Here is a 14,852-nt window from a genome sequence, read left to right as displayed (position 1 = left end):
TTATTTTTCTTGCTGTTATATTTGTTTGTGTGTTTATTTTAATTTTTTTGCCTTTTTCAAAAAACTTAAAAATATTTCAAAATATTTCAAAATATTTTTCATTTTTATTTTAACATCACTTCTTTACCTAAAGAAAGAACAAATAATTAATTATAATAATTTTTTTGTTTTAGCTTAGCACGAACAATTTAAAATTATATAATAAAAATTAAATTTCATAAAATTTATTAAATATGAATTATCTAAGTTAATTTTATTAAAGGTTGAAAACATTAAATAAAAATTTTCAACTTTTCAACTTTTCAAATTAAATTAATTTTAAATTAATTAATTTTGATATTATAATAAATTGATGGATAGAATAAAATTTTAAAATTTATTTAATTAATTTTTTTTCAAAATATTGAAAAAAATAAACCAATGGATAAACAATTTTTTTTGGAAATGAAACCACTAGAGTATATGCAAAGGACGTGGAAAGCGTAGCACCCACCGACTCACCCTGCCGACACTAAAACTCTGGGAAAACCAGTGAGATGAGAGTTTTATGATTGTTAAATGAAACTTGAAATTGCAATATCCCTCTCCTTTGCTTGCCTTGTCACTTTGGGGTGTTAGTTAACGAAAAAACGATGAGGTTTTTCCTTCACAACCACCCACAATTAATGGCGATTACCATGAGACTCCAATCATTTGCTTCTGCTCAGAAATGGGAAGGTGGGGTTTCAATGGTTCAAGGAGCTTCTCGAGGAATTGGTCTCGAATTTGTAAGCCCTGATTCTCATTTTAGGATTAATAAGAATTCCCCCTTCTTTTTGTTTATCTAATTCTTGTACATTCTCTTCGTTGTTTATTTTGATTCTCTCCCCCATGTTACGTTATATTATTTAATACTGGGTTTTGGTAAAAAAATGCAATTGCATGTACAAGATTTTTTTTTGATATAACTAGATTGTTCCCTTTGTAGCAAAATTTCAATTGAAACTATTTAGTCTAATTTCTTATCAAGCGTCATTGTTTGTTAAAGTATCTAGGCTGTCACCGCATTATAGTTAAAAGTGCAGTTTAGTCCTTATATTTACAACTAGTAATTATATCCTTCTATTTTTAATATTAGTGCGAACAAATAAAATGCTGAAATGGACTTTTGAAATTTTATTATGCAGACTTGTAGCAGCAAAATATTTTCTACTATTAAACAACATATGCTCTCAGATTCCAAAAGTATATGGCAGCATTTACACAATTTCTATTAACCAATTTTACTTGTTTCTATCAATATCAAATTAAGTTACTCAGTTCTATTGTGTAAGGACTAAATTGCACTATTGATCATAGTACACGGATTACTTAAATACTTCAATCATCATTGTCAAACATAACCTTATCATTCTATTTACTTTAGGCATGTTCTAGTGACCCAATTACCAGGCTCAGCTTCATGTCCCAGTGACACCATTTCTTTTTTCTTTTCTTGTTGAATGGCTATATAACTCGTAGTTTTACTTACTGACTTGCATGATTTGCTTCGAACTTTTTAAGCAGCTGCAGTAGAATAATTGGTTATGAAGAGAAGGGACTAGTTTTCGTTATTGCTTAATTTGCACATATTTTAATTCGAAGAGGCAAATTGATTTTGAAACGTGCACTTGTCGATTCAGGTTAAACAACTGCTGGAAAAGAATGGAAAAGGGCATGTTATTGCCACGTGTCGTAATCCTACTAAGGCAACAGCGCTTCTTGAATTAAAAAATCAGTTTGCTGAACGCCTTAATGTCTTACCATTGGATGTGACTGTTGAAAGTACTATAGAGGTTCATTATCTGATTCTGTTTCTTCCATTTTATTTGTTGTCTTACATATCAAATCTATGTTACCCGGACTTAGCGTTGGATACAAGTATGTTTCTATACGGGTATGTTTAATTTTTTTTTTTCTTGGTTTTTCCATAAATTTGGAGCATCCCTATACACATGTTTGAATACGTGTCGAACACAGTGTTCGATACGGCTACTTTAGGAAAAATGAAGAGTCCGTGTAGCATAGTATCAAATATGTCAAAAATGAGACTGAACATTGGCACATTGCGCTGCAGGAGTCAGCAAGGTCCATAACAGAAAGATATGGCTCTCTTAACCTTCTCATTAATGCATCAGGCATTCTTTCAATACCCAGTGTTCTGCAACCAGGTTTAACTTTCTGCCATTACTTTAAGAAAGTTTTTGAGGCTTTAACATCATCAATGTCTTGCATCTGTACTAAAAGAGGAACTTGAGCTCTGCCCCTACACTCTTTTCCCCTGTTCTTCTTCCTCTCATGTTTCAATTTGCTGCATAGGCAGATGACTGAACTCCCTTGATTTTGCTGCAGAAACTACACTGAGCAAAGTACAGAAGTCATCCATGATGCTTGCTTATGAGGTTAATGCTGTGGGTCCTATTTTAGTTATCAAGGTATGCTGACTTTGATTTAAGTTTCTTTAAAAAATATAAAATAAAAATTCTGGAAGAATTTTCTTTAAACTTTTAACTTTCAAATGACCCTGCATGTTCTATAATAGCCCCAGACTTCTTCTGATTAAGGAAGCTATTTGCAGTCAAAGTACATTCTGTTAGCATTGTTGTTGATAATGATAAAAATGCTAGATTTTTCATTTGGCAGAATTGTCATGGTCGTCATTTTATTAAACATATTTTGTGGGGTAACATTTATCTGCTGTCACTAATGTTTGGCCAAAAAAAAAGAACTAGTCACTAATTTCATTCTTAATTCTAGCTTCAGTTTGTAACAACTGATATGAACTTTGCATCTTGTCTAAAATGTCACCATTTTTCATTAAAAAAAGGAAAAAAGAAAGAAAAACTAGACAGTAATTCTGATCTAGCAGTCACCTTAGCTTATTGTAGGCAAATGGAACGGTCTTGGCTATAACATAAGCAAAACTAAAGACGGAGTCTCATTTCTTTTGTTGTGGTTTCTTTCTCAAAAAATCTCATATAATTAGAACCATGTATTCAAATTTTCGTTTTTTTTCCAGCTTGGGTTGATCCATCGAAAAGGTATATGCTCTTGATATTTGGTGATACCTGCATGATAGGAATGTGTAACTTAAGTATCGTATCACGCATCAAACCAGTTTATGCTAGATTTTTATTAATTGAGTTCTTTGTTTTATGGATTAAAGGATTTAAGATGTATTGGTTATTTTATTTCTTCTATTTGTTATTTAGTAGACGAAGGTGTTGCAGTCACGAACAATTTAAGGCTTCAAGTTTGGAACTTCTATAAGATTCTGTTTCTTTTTTCCTTTACATGGAGAATAGTTGTGTTAGAAATAGAAAGGGGAAGTTGAAGTTTGGAGATTCAAAGAATTTGGAGAGAAAGATGGGCTTTATAGATAGATGAAGGAGCCCCTCCGAGCAAAATATTGATATGTTTCTCAATTGTAATGTCAAAAGGCTTTTGGTGTAATTAGTTTGTTTCTATAACCAGTTTTCTCATTTCTGTCAAATTCTTTTAGAAGTGCTACGTGATCTATTGATCTATATTGAAAATTTAAGGATATACAAGGTATTAAGATTGTGTTAAGTGTTTAGGTTAATGGCTGTCTTAGTCATTTGTGCTACTTAGGCTCCGTTTGTTTGCAGGTAAAATGTTTTTCGTAAAATGATTTCTGAAAAATAATTTCTTGGAAAATGATTTCTAGAAAATGATTTACTTTTCTGGTGTTTGGATGGATCTGTGTAAAATATTTTCTGTTGTTTGGCAGATTTCCTGAAAATATTTTCCTGAAAAGCTGTTTTAATAAAAATTTATATATTTGAGAATTTATTATCTTTTCTTTGTTTGATTGAGTTTACTTTATATATATATATATATATATATATTAATAAATTTATATTTTAAATTGTTTTTACATGTATTGCAATGATTTATTTATAAATCATTTTAAATATATAATAATACTCAATTATTATAAAACAGTTGTTGGAGTTTCAACACACTTTAACCGGGTAAAGTAAGAATTTCAAACAGAGCACCAGCAGCAACGTATTATACCCGGGTAAAATATGAAGGAAAAATGCTTGAAGTTCAAGCTTTTAGCTACTGTCAAGAATGGAGAACAGAACTTAGAATTTTTAGAAGGCAAAGGAAGAATGGAGCATAAGATTGAATGAAATCTGATAATTTTCATTAACATAAACAATGGCATATTGCCAATCGCAGAGATGGGGTAAGTGGGTAAAAGTGAAAAGAAATATAATAAATTCGATTCTTTGTATTGAAATGTTCGAGAGAGTGAGAGCTTAGGGAGAATAGAAGAAGAAGAAGGAGAAAAGTTACTTGGATGAGAAGAAGAAGGAAGATGAACGGTGCACTGAGTTTGGAAAATGTCTTACAGGAAAAAAATCTGTAAGACATTTTACATAAAAAGCATGCAATTTTACCCGTGTTCCTAAAAATGTTTTCAGGTTACCAAACAACGTAAAACCAGGAAAACATTTTCCGGAAAATGTTTTCCTGGTTGCCAAACGGAGCCTTAATGTTCTAATATAAATAGGCAGGAGACTACAAATTTTGGTAGACTTTGGTTGTTGGAATTCTCATATGCTGATAAAGTCATTGTCTTCTGGTCACCAACATTAGAAAAGGAACTAGGTGGAGTAAATTAAAATCAGTACCTGTCCTCGCATTAGCTATGTCGAAGTCTACCATGTAAGTCTCAATACATATCCTGGTTTGGATTTCCCATTCAGTAGTGTGTGCTTGTATGGTACCTCTACATCCATCTTGAGCATTATGGTATACCCTTTGTGATTTCATAGAATTCCACCAAGAAGATAATATCTTCGCATCTTTCTTTGCCCATTCTTCAATCTTTCTCCCCAATAATAGATTGTTTGCCGCTATGATGAGGAGAGTCTGTGCATCACCATTTTTGTTAAAATATTTTATTTAAGTGAGCCCTTGCGAAAGTGTTTTCAAATGCAATATGCATTATGTTGCAATGGCTACACATTATTGGAATCCTATTTTTGAATATTATGCTTGAATTGGAGTTCCTCATTGTCTTTTGGTCCTGATGGGAGTTGGCTAACAATATATTAGATATCCTTGTTTGTGATATTGCTGACAGCATATGTGGCCTCTTCTGAAAGTTGGAGGACTGCTTGGCACTGACAGGGATGTTGCAGTTGTGGCAAACATAAGTGCCAGAGTCAGTTCCATTGGTGACAATCGTCTAGGGGGCTGGCATAGTTATCGCTCTTCAAAGGCTGCACTTAATCAATGTATGATTTTCTTCCCTTTAAGTCTGTAGGATCATAGTTTTCAACAACGAAAATATAGATAAACTATAGGGAAAAATGTTTTCATTATCTATTGTTTTCAGTTGTATACACTTTTTCTCCTCGTCTCGTTTCACACTATGAAGTGATAGTGGTGTGAACTATGTTACTTGGACTTGAGTACGAGTACGTGTCAGACATGGCATGATTAGACATTTCTAAGGTTTCACATGTACTTGGAGGATTTTTGGAGTTTATATCCCCATATCCATGTGTTAGACATGAATGTGGAAGGTGAATACTTCAAATGAAGAATCCAAGCAATATAGGTTGTGAACTCCTTGTGTCACATATCTACAATGATACACTTTTAGACAAATATAATTTTATTGAACTTGTGTATTATGTCATTTGTTATTTGACTTGATCGCATGCAGTGACAAAAACTATTTCGGTTGAATTTGAAAGGAAGAAAGACCCAATTGCATGCATTCTTTTGCACCCAGGCACGGTGGATACTGATCTATCGAGGCCATTCCAAAGAAATGTTCCTGCGGAAAAGCTTTTCGCCAAAGAGTTCTCCGTGCAAAAGCTCTTAAACATTATTAACAACGCAAAACAACGGGATAATGGTAAGTTTTTTGCTTGGGATGGTCAGGAAATTCCTTGGTGATTTACGAATTTCATTTTGAGATTATAAAGTTTTTATTTGAATATAGCCAAAAATAAAAAACAAAGGATCAAAATATGTACGTGGAGAAGTTAATTTCAGAATAGAGGCAACTTGATAATGGAACTTTAACACCCAAGAAAATTTAGTGAGACAAAACATTGATTACGTGCCCTTTAATGACAAGATCACGTAATCGATACCTTTGAATACTTTCAAATGTTTTGTTCAGCAAATTATCACTGAAATGAATTTGTTGAATTTTTACATGACCCTTTTTACATACAGTTCAATTGAGCTATATTTATTGCATTATCTTTATATAAGATAATTTATATATTTTTTCCCAAATACACTCTCGGCTTGTCTTATGTATTACAATTATTTTTGCATGATTTGAAGAAGTAACAACTAATCTCAATTAATAGATATATTGATTCACTTAGAATAAAATAATTTCATTCCAATGTTTCCTTTAAGGTATCTAAATATATGTTTAATTTCATTCAAATGTCTATATAGGAGAAGACCTAAATCTTGTTAACAAATTCACATCGAATGTTATGTCAAGTCGTGTAATGTTTGCAAGGTACATTGATGTCCTTATGACACTTGGATATAATACTCCAGTTTTAAGAGATTGTTTTCGTGAAATGGGTCTTTATTCATATTTATTTAGGGTGTGTTTGGTTGGGTGGAAAAATAGAAAAATGGGAGGGAGTGGAAAAGTGGAAAGAAAATAAATTTTGACTGTGCTTAGTTAAGAAGAAAAATAGGAGGAAAAAATAAGTGAGGTGATTATTTTTATTTCAATGTATAAAATTAACTTTTAAATTTAGAATAATGATAGGAGTGAAAATAAGATAGATGAGTATAGTAGTTTAAAATTATGTATTTTTAAATATTTTATTTTTTCTTTTTCTTTTATTTTTATTCTACCAAGTAATGGATAAATTTAAAAATAATGACCATGGAAAATGAAAAATAGTGAAGAAAACATGTTTAGATTAAAACTTTTGAAAATAATTTTTGAAAAATGAAAATAAAAATATGTTAAAATTAGAGAATAAAAAACATGTTTTCATTGCTTTCATTAGATAAGGGATTTTGTTAAGTTTCATTTTATGTATTATTTTACCGTTGTTTGAAAAAGCAATTTTTGTTTTTATAACATTTAAACTTTTTTATTTAATTATATTTTATTTTACTATTGTGACACATTTTAGTAAATTATACTTTTGTTTAATTATTTAATTATTATTTCATTTCTATTTTAAAATTACATATCAAACACATTTTCATTATCTTTATTATTGAAAACAAAATTTTATTTTCATTTACTAAACATATTTTTAAATTTGCAAAAATAGAAAATGAAAATTACTTTTGAAAATGAAAATAAAAATAGAGAATATTTTCTCGCACCCTAGTTTTCTTTCTATTTTTCCTTTTCTTCTACCAAGCACACCTATGGAAAGAAAATATATATTTTCCATCAATTTGGTTTTCTATCTCTTGAATTTTTCATCCTTTCAATTTTGTTTCCACTCTACTTCACAAAACATTAGTCGTCTTATGATCTTTGGGGTACTCAATGAACATGCTTTATTCATGTAAAATTTTTTAAAGATTTTTTATTGTATAAGTTATCTGATGAACATAAATTTCATACTTTAACTGCTCGATCTACAAGCTGAGACAAAACTTTGTTTTTCCATGATCTTTTATCTTTTTTTTTTTTTGAAAAACAATTTAATGTATTTTGAAGCTCTTTGAGAATATCAATAATACTTAAATCGTCAAAATGAACAACAATATTATAAAATTTGATCCAAACATTTTTCTTATAAAAACATATGGACAAATTGAATAATTTTTATAACATGTTTTCAACAAATACTAAGATGATTATACCACATACGTCCATATTATTTTAATCCATATAATTATTTTTTTTGTCTGATCAAGCAATTTTCTTGGGGAACTCTATATCTTTCTAGGATTTTAGATCCTTCATGAATTTTCATATAAATTTTACTATGAAATGAGCCATACAAATAGGATGTAACAACATCCACTAGACGTATTACATTCTGTCAGACTAATAAGATGTCTAAGTTTGATTACATTCACCATGAGAGAATATGTCTCTTAATAATCAATGTTGGACCTTTGCAAACATCTTTGTATACAAGTTGTGTTTTATATCTTAAGACTTCGTTTTCCTTATTTCGTTTTCGTACAAATACTCATTTCCTATTGGCTTTACATCTCTAGGTGTTTGGGTTACAGGTCTAAAAACCTCACGTTTAGCAAGTGAATTCAATTATGTTGAATTATGTCTTTCCAATCCAGCAATCTTTTCTGTTTTTACATTCTTCAATAGATTTATGCTCAGGATCCTTATTTTCTTTTGTTATTTCAATAGCAACATTTTAAGTAAGAACGTTGTCGACAATTTCTTCATTTTGGTTTCATATTTTCTTGCATTGATAACTCATCGAGATCTCTTTATTTTTGTCATTTTCATTTTCACCTCCATGTACTTGAATCTTTTTTTGAGTTTTATAATAAGTTATATTGTGGGTCTCTTCAAGAGCTCCCACCTCCACTATATGATCATCTTGAATGCTTTCTCCTCTCATTTTGTGAGGATTTTTATCTTTGGAACCTTTAAATACACTAGACTTTAGGCATGCATTACTTTCATTTACTTTAATAATGTAATAGTTTGCCCGACGAAGTCTCGCTGCCTGATTACTATTTAGAGTGTTTAGGTGAATTAAGTGTTGAGATGCGTAAGTGAATTGTTTGTTTTGATTAAGTATAGAATTCTTTGTATGTGACACTTGGCGTATTCTCTATGTTGGCGAAGATTTGAAGTTTGATGGACTCTTTCTTTAAGAGTATGCCACCCAAATGCTTTGGCGAATTGCTTGGTTTACAATTGAATGGATTTGTTTATTATTAAATAAGGAAATTTAGTTAGTTAAACTAAGACTTAGTTAGAATGGAGCTAAGCTACTGTAGATGAAAAACTTTAATTTTTTATAAGCGCGCTTAATCACAAGAATCAAGAGGGTTAGTGAAATTATCAAAATTTTCTAAACCTTGTCTTCGTGCTTAGGTATATAAAGATAGCAATGCCTTCACCAAAAATCTTTACATTTTCTTTGTTTTCATCTTCTTGCTTGATCTTATTTACATTTTCTTAAAACCAAAGTCTAGGAAACCTACCTGTAGTTAGGTTCGCTGTAGTCAGCCAACTTATAAGTTTTACATAGCTCTCCAGTAATTATTGATGAACCCTAGGTTATTTTTTAATACTATTTACGTGTTTTCGATTATGCATGCATAAGTGTCAAACTGGAGTGTAAGGAAGGAAACTTTCTAGTTTTGGGTTAAGTGTTAATGATTCGTACATGCATGTTTAGATTTGATGAAACAGTAATATGATATGTTTGAATACCCTTATTTTTAGCTCAAGAAGCTACTGAAGGTTCGAGTGACAAAGGCAAAGAACCTACTTTATAGACTTTGTTATATTTTTAGTGAGTTCTTTCTTACTTCCATGTGTTGTGATTATCTTTACTTTATAGTATTTTAAGGTAAGTATTCTTACTCTGTAAAGGATGATTAGTGTATATGTTTGTAAACAGTGGTTGTCTGTCCAAAGTTATTAGTTTGAGTTCTGTATGTCTAGGATAAGATGTATGGACCATTTTCATGTTAAGCCACTACCATATGCTTCTGAAATGAATGATCTAATATGAATTGATCTACGAAAATGGAGTTAAAGGAAACATGTTGTGTAGCTTCTGGTAGGGCAGATATATATATTGCAAACCGGACTGGCATAACACAATTAATAATGATACTGAATGATTTTGAAATGGGAAGTATAAGGAAAGAATGTATATGAATGAAACGAAAACATCTAATATGAAACTAACTCTGAACTTTAGGTATGCGGTTGATATGAAAATGGAATGTCTAAATTATGTTATGTTGGCGTGTAACAGCCCGATTTTGTGGCTAGTCGGAATAGTGATTTCGGAACCACTAAACCGAGTCGAGGGAATTATTCTAAATATCATTTTATATATTGTAGCAGGATTAGATAAGTACATGAAAATTTTGGTGAATTAATTTTAGCGATTGCTTGCCTAATTGTGAAAAAGGACTAAATTGTTTAAAGTGCAAAAGTCCTATTTTGTTAGATAAGAGTGTCAATTAGCTAAAGAACCCAAATTGGGGGCCTTAAAGAGCAATTAGACTCTTATAGAATAGGGTGGCCAGCCATAGAGGGGACAAATTGATGGGAAAGTCAAAATTAGGTGGTGTTTTGGTCACCAATTTTGACTAGTTTTAAATAAAATAAAACAAAAAAGGCTTCATCTTTTTATTTCTTCTTCTTCAACTGATTTTCATCTTCAAAAGGGGGTTTGAGAGCTCAAAATATCAACCATTAACATCTCTTACAAGTAAGTCATTTATAAGGTCATTTTTTATGATTTTTGTATTTTTGGACTCCTCGTAACATAAGCTTTCTATGAAAGGGATTATTTTGCAAAATGGTTGAGAGCTTAGGGTTTTTCCATGAAAGCATATGTGTAGTTTCTTGAAATTTTATGGAAGAATATGAGTATTAGATGTGTAATAAACAACTTTTATGAAGGGATTTTTCATGAAAACCCTAATAGGGACTATTTTGCATAAGTTGGAAATTTGTAAATAAACGTGAGAAATAATGGAAATTTTGGATTGCTTCTAGTATAAAAAGAAATCAGCTAGGCTTATAATATGAATAAATTCGATAAAAAATAATTTCCGAGCATAGGGGTAAAATGGTCATTTTATAAAAGACTAGGAGCAAAATAGTCATTTTACCCAATTATGAACTTTTGGGCTTCTAAATTGATATGCTGATGAAATAAATGAATTTTAATAATTTAGATCAAGAGAAACGTGATTCAGGTCTTGATCGGGGTAAGAACAAAGTTTACGAGGATTAAGCTGGTCTTTATCATTTTGTATCGAGGTAAGTACATATGTAAATAATGTGTTATTGAAGCTTACTTTGGTATATTTTAATAATATACATGTGTAATTAGCTTAAATTTGTTATGTATCTAAATTTTAATTGTTGCCATGAATGTTTAAATGACATGTTATGCAAGTAAATTACAATGTGAGCAAATGCGATGCTATACAATTAGATATGAAGCCCCGTTGAACCTTAGACATGGCATAGGATACAAAGAGGCATGTTATGAAAATTATGTGGCCTGAACTTATAAGTTGAGTCTGAGTTCATGAGATAAATGTTATGGGCAACGTGGGTCCGGGTACTGACTTTGTGTACAGACCCGTGAGTGGCTCAATGAGCATACGTTACTTGATATCTATGGGGTCCGGGTCCTAACTTGATAAAAAGGCCCGTGAGTAGCTCAAATGTAAGCATTTCATAGCACGAGGTAGCCTTGATTTCTTATGTGACATTTAGACGCAAATTCTTTGCGTATTCATATGTATTTCGAGAGTTTAACGGGTAACCCGAAGATTTAGTTGGTGAATACTTTGATGAGGTATGTATATCAAATTCATGGTTAGGACCTAAGTAAAGAACTAGGTGTATTAAGTATACATGAATGAAAAGAAGAGTAAGATAGAGACTTTAAGTGATTTATATCTTTTAAGCGTGACAAGCTACCGTTGGATGAATATGATTTTCTTATAATTACACCTTATTTGCATATATGTACTTACTAAGCTCCCACGCTTACCCTTATTTCTTTTTCTTTCCTTATAGTGCTGCCAAGCTAGCATCGGGGATCTAGTGACATCAAAGGCTTCGATTACACTATCACTCAAGACCTTGGTATAGCTAGTTTTATTGTTTTGTTTTCTGGCATGTATAGGGACTCGAGTATTTATTTATTGTTTTGTTAGTTAGCCATAATGTGTTGGCTCATATGATGAATATGATACTCATTTTGTATAAGGTCATAGATGATGGTCAATACTCATTTTGATATATAAATAGAAGATGATATTTTCATGGATGAGTAAATTGCATAAATGAAATGTTGTCCATTGTGGTTATTTTGGCTATGTGATGTGCCCTTATGTTAGTATAGAGTGATTTTTGTGCAGGTTACATAAGTAAGGGTGACAAAAAGGCTTGGTAAATAGCCTTATTTTGTCCATACGGGTAGGCACACAAGCGTGTGTCTAGGCCATGTGTGACACATGGTTCACCACATGGGCGTGTGATATGGTCGTGTGTCCTCTGCATGTAAGAATTGTAAGTCAATATGCATGGTAGTAAACACATGGGCAGAGACACGGCCGTGTGTCTCAGCCATGTGAAGGGCACGGGCCTAACACAAGGGCGTGTGCCTTGGCCGTGTAGCCTTTAAGGATTGTTGACGTCAGAAACAGAATGTCCAACACGGCCTAGGACACGGGCGTGTCATGGTCGTGTGAAGGACACGAGCCAGAAACACGGGCGTGTTCCAGGCTGTGTGAAAACCCTTGTAGATGTGCATTTAGAATTAATTCCACACGGGAATAGGACACGGCGTGTCCCTGTATTGCTTAGGTAGTGTGAGCCACACGGGCCAATAGCACGACCATGTTGAAATGTCACACAGGCGTGTGCCCCTGTGTTAAGAGTTATTGTAACAGCCCAATTTCAATGAAATCAGAATAGTGGTTTCGAGACCACAAATTCGAGTTCAAAAAATGAAATTATTTAAATTTCATAAAATGATAGGTATTATGATAGGAATATTGCATGAAAATTTTTATCGAAAATTTTTATCAATTATGTGTCTAATTGCAAAAAGGACTAAATTGAATAAAATGTCAAAGTTGAATGCTAGTAGTTATAAGGATTAAATAGCTATAGAATTAAAAGTGAGAAGTCCTTATATGGCAATTAGACCATTGATGAAAAACATGTAGATATTTTTAATGAGTCATCCATGGAAAAATTGAAAAATGTTAAGGATTAAATTGGAAATTGAATTAAATAAAGTATGATAAATGATTAAATAGAATTAAACCCATTTTATATCATCTTCTTCTTCATAAAATACATGGAAACCCTAGGAGAGGGAAATGAAATTTCTCAATCTTGATTTGGTAAGTTCTATGTCTCGTTGTTAGTAATTTTTATATTTTTGAGATCGGGAAAGCTTAATTTCTTTATTTGGGTGATTAAATTGAAAGAAAAAAAGTTTAGAAAATTACCCATGGATGAATATGCTGTAAAATGAAAGTTTTTGATAGAAAATGAAAGATTATTGATAGATAAACCACTTTTACAAAGTGATTTTTAGTGAAAGCATGTGTAGGGACTAAATTGCAAAGTAGTGAAATTCTTGGAAAAATTCTAAAATTTATGAAATACATGTGCTGCAAAAGTTATATTAGAATTTTGAATAAGCTTGGAATAAGGAGTAAATTGCATGAATTTCAATTTCCGAGCCTAGGGATGAAATTGGAATTAATTAAAAGTTTAGGGGCAAAATGGTACTTTTGCCTAAAATGTGAAATGGGCTTGATTGAATGTAAAAAATCATAGAATTGATGATTAAATTTATTTATATAGATTTGGAAATCTCGAACAAAGAAAACAATCGAGGGAAAGAAAAAGTTTCGGATTAGTAGATGCGATCAATTGTCGAGGTAAGTTCGTATAACTAAATTAAGTATATAAATGTGTTTAATTGATTGTTAAACTATGTGCATCATGTCTTGTATTTGGTAAGTACATGTAATAAACAATTATTGATTTGTGATTTATATAAATGATGAAATGGTGTATGAATCCGTTTGAATATTGATTTCCAATTGGACAGGTGATTACCATGAATATGAGATCTTGCATATGTTGCAATAAAGGTTGTCCCTAAAGGATAATCTTTTGATCTCATTATGAAAAGGAAATGTATCCCGAAACGGTAATACTTGAAAAGGACTTATACACCCAAATGATACAACTTGAAAAGGTTAGGTACACTTTGTGTGTACACTTGGAAAGGTTAGGTATACTTTGTGTATACCATATGAAAAGGAAAGGTATACTTTGTGAGTACCACTTGGAAAGAATGTACGCCTCAAGTGTACAACTGGAAAAGGAAAGGTCCATCAGAAATTCAATAATTTAGCGGTAACGACATACATAGTGATATAAAGAGCAATGGCATGATGAGCTCATCTATGTGTTTTAATGTTTTGTACTAATCAATTTGATTGAATGATTGAAAATAGGCCATATTTGTTATCTTGCTAAGTTGATGGATAAATTGCTTTATGTGTGATTTGGTTATTGAACGTGATTGGTAAGGGTAGTATTGGTTATATGAACTTACTAAGCATTAATGCTTACTAGGTTTATTTTTCCTGTTTTATAGTGCTCAAAGCTCGTGAAGGTTGGATTTGGGGTCGGAGTTACCATCACACTATCAATCCCTTGATTTTGGTATAAACGTTAGACTTATTTTGATATAATGGCATGTATAGACTAATGTAGACAAGTAATACTTAAAAATGTTGGTTTGTAATCTAGCCATTGGAATGACTAGTAATGCATGTTTTAATGATGATATGATATGGTATTGTATCATGAGTTGTTTTTGGTTAATCAAGTTAAGTAAAACCATCCATGAACATAAATTGTCAAATTTCATGTAAGAGTAAGTTTAGAAGCATGATTGAAAATAGGAACATATCAATTTGAATATTGGAAATTGGTTGAAATGGATGGTATATACTTGTAAGTTTTCATGCAGGAAAATGGTTAAGTTTGGGTGATAAATAAGGCTAGGAAATGGCCTTATTTCATCCACACGGGTAAAACACACGGGCGTGTGTGACACACGGAT

General features: G+C 31.6%; 1 protein-coding gene across 4 annotated transcripts; it reads left to right on the top strand.

Annotated features, from left to right (window-relative positions):
- The first annotated feature begins 416 nt into the window (after positions 1-416).
- Positions 417-12,023, top strand: LOC108464944 (uncharacterized). 4 transcript variants are annotated; one of them, XM_017765224.2, is made up of 8 exons: positions 417-767; positions 1,662-1,814; positions 2,096-2,189; positions 2,371-2,453; positions 5,138-5,291; positions 5,726-5,920; positions 10,936-10,999; positions 11,771-12,023. In XM_017765224.2, exons 1-7 carry the CDS (start codon positions 633-635, stop codon positions 10,971-10,973), a joined length of 852 nt encoding a protein of 283 aa, XP_017620713.1. In that variant the 5' UTR covers positions 417-632; the 3' UTR covers positions 10,974-10,999; positions 11,771-12,023. The 4 variants fall into 4 exon arrangements, with proteins under 4 accessions (XP_017620713.1, XP_052881720.1, XP_017620714.1 ...); XM_053025760.1 differs by having other exon boundaries at positions 10,915-10,999; XM_017765225.2 differs by lacking the exon at positions 10,936-10,999.
- The last annotated feature ends 2,829 nt before the right edge of the window (positions 12,024-14,852 follow it).

Source organism: Gossypium arboreum, chromosome 3, assembly GCF_025698485.1.
Source record: "Gossypium arboreum isolate Shixiya-1 chromosome 3, ASM2569848v2, whole genome shotgun sequence".
Classification (NCBI taxonomy): Eukaryota; Viridiplantae; Streptophyta; class Magnoliopsida; order Malvales; family Malvaceae; genus Gossypium; species Gossypium arboreum.
This window is presented reverse-complemented; position numbering and strand designations above follow the sequence as displayed.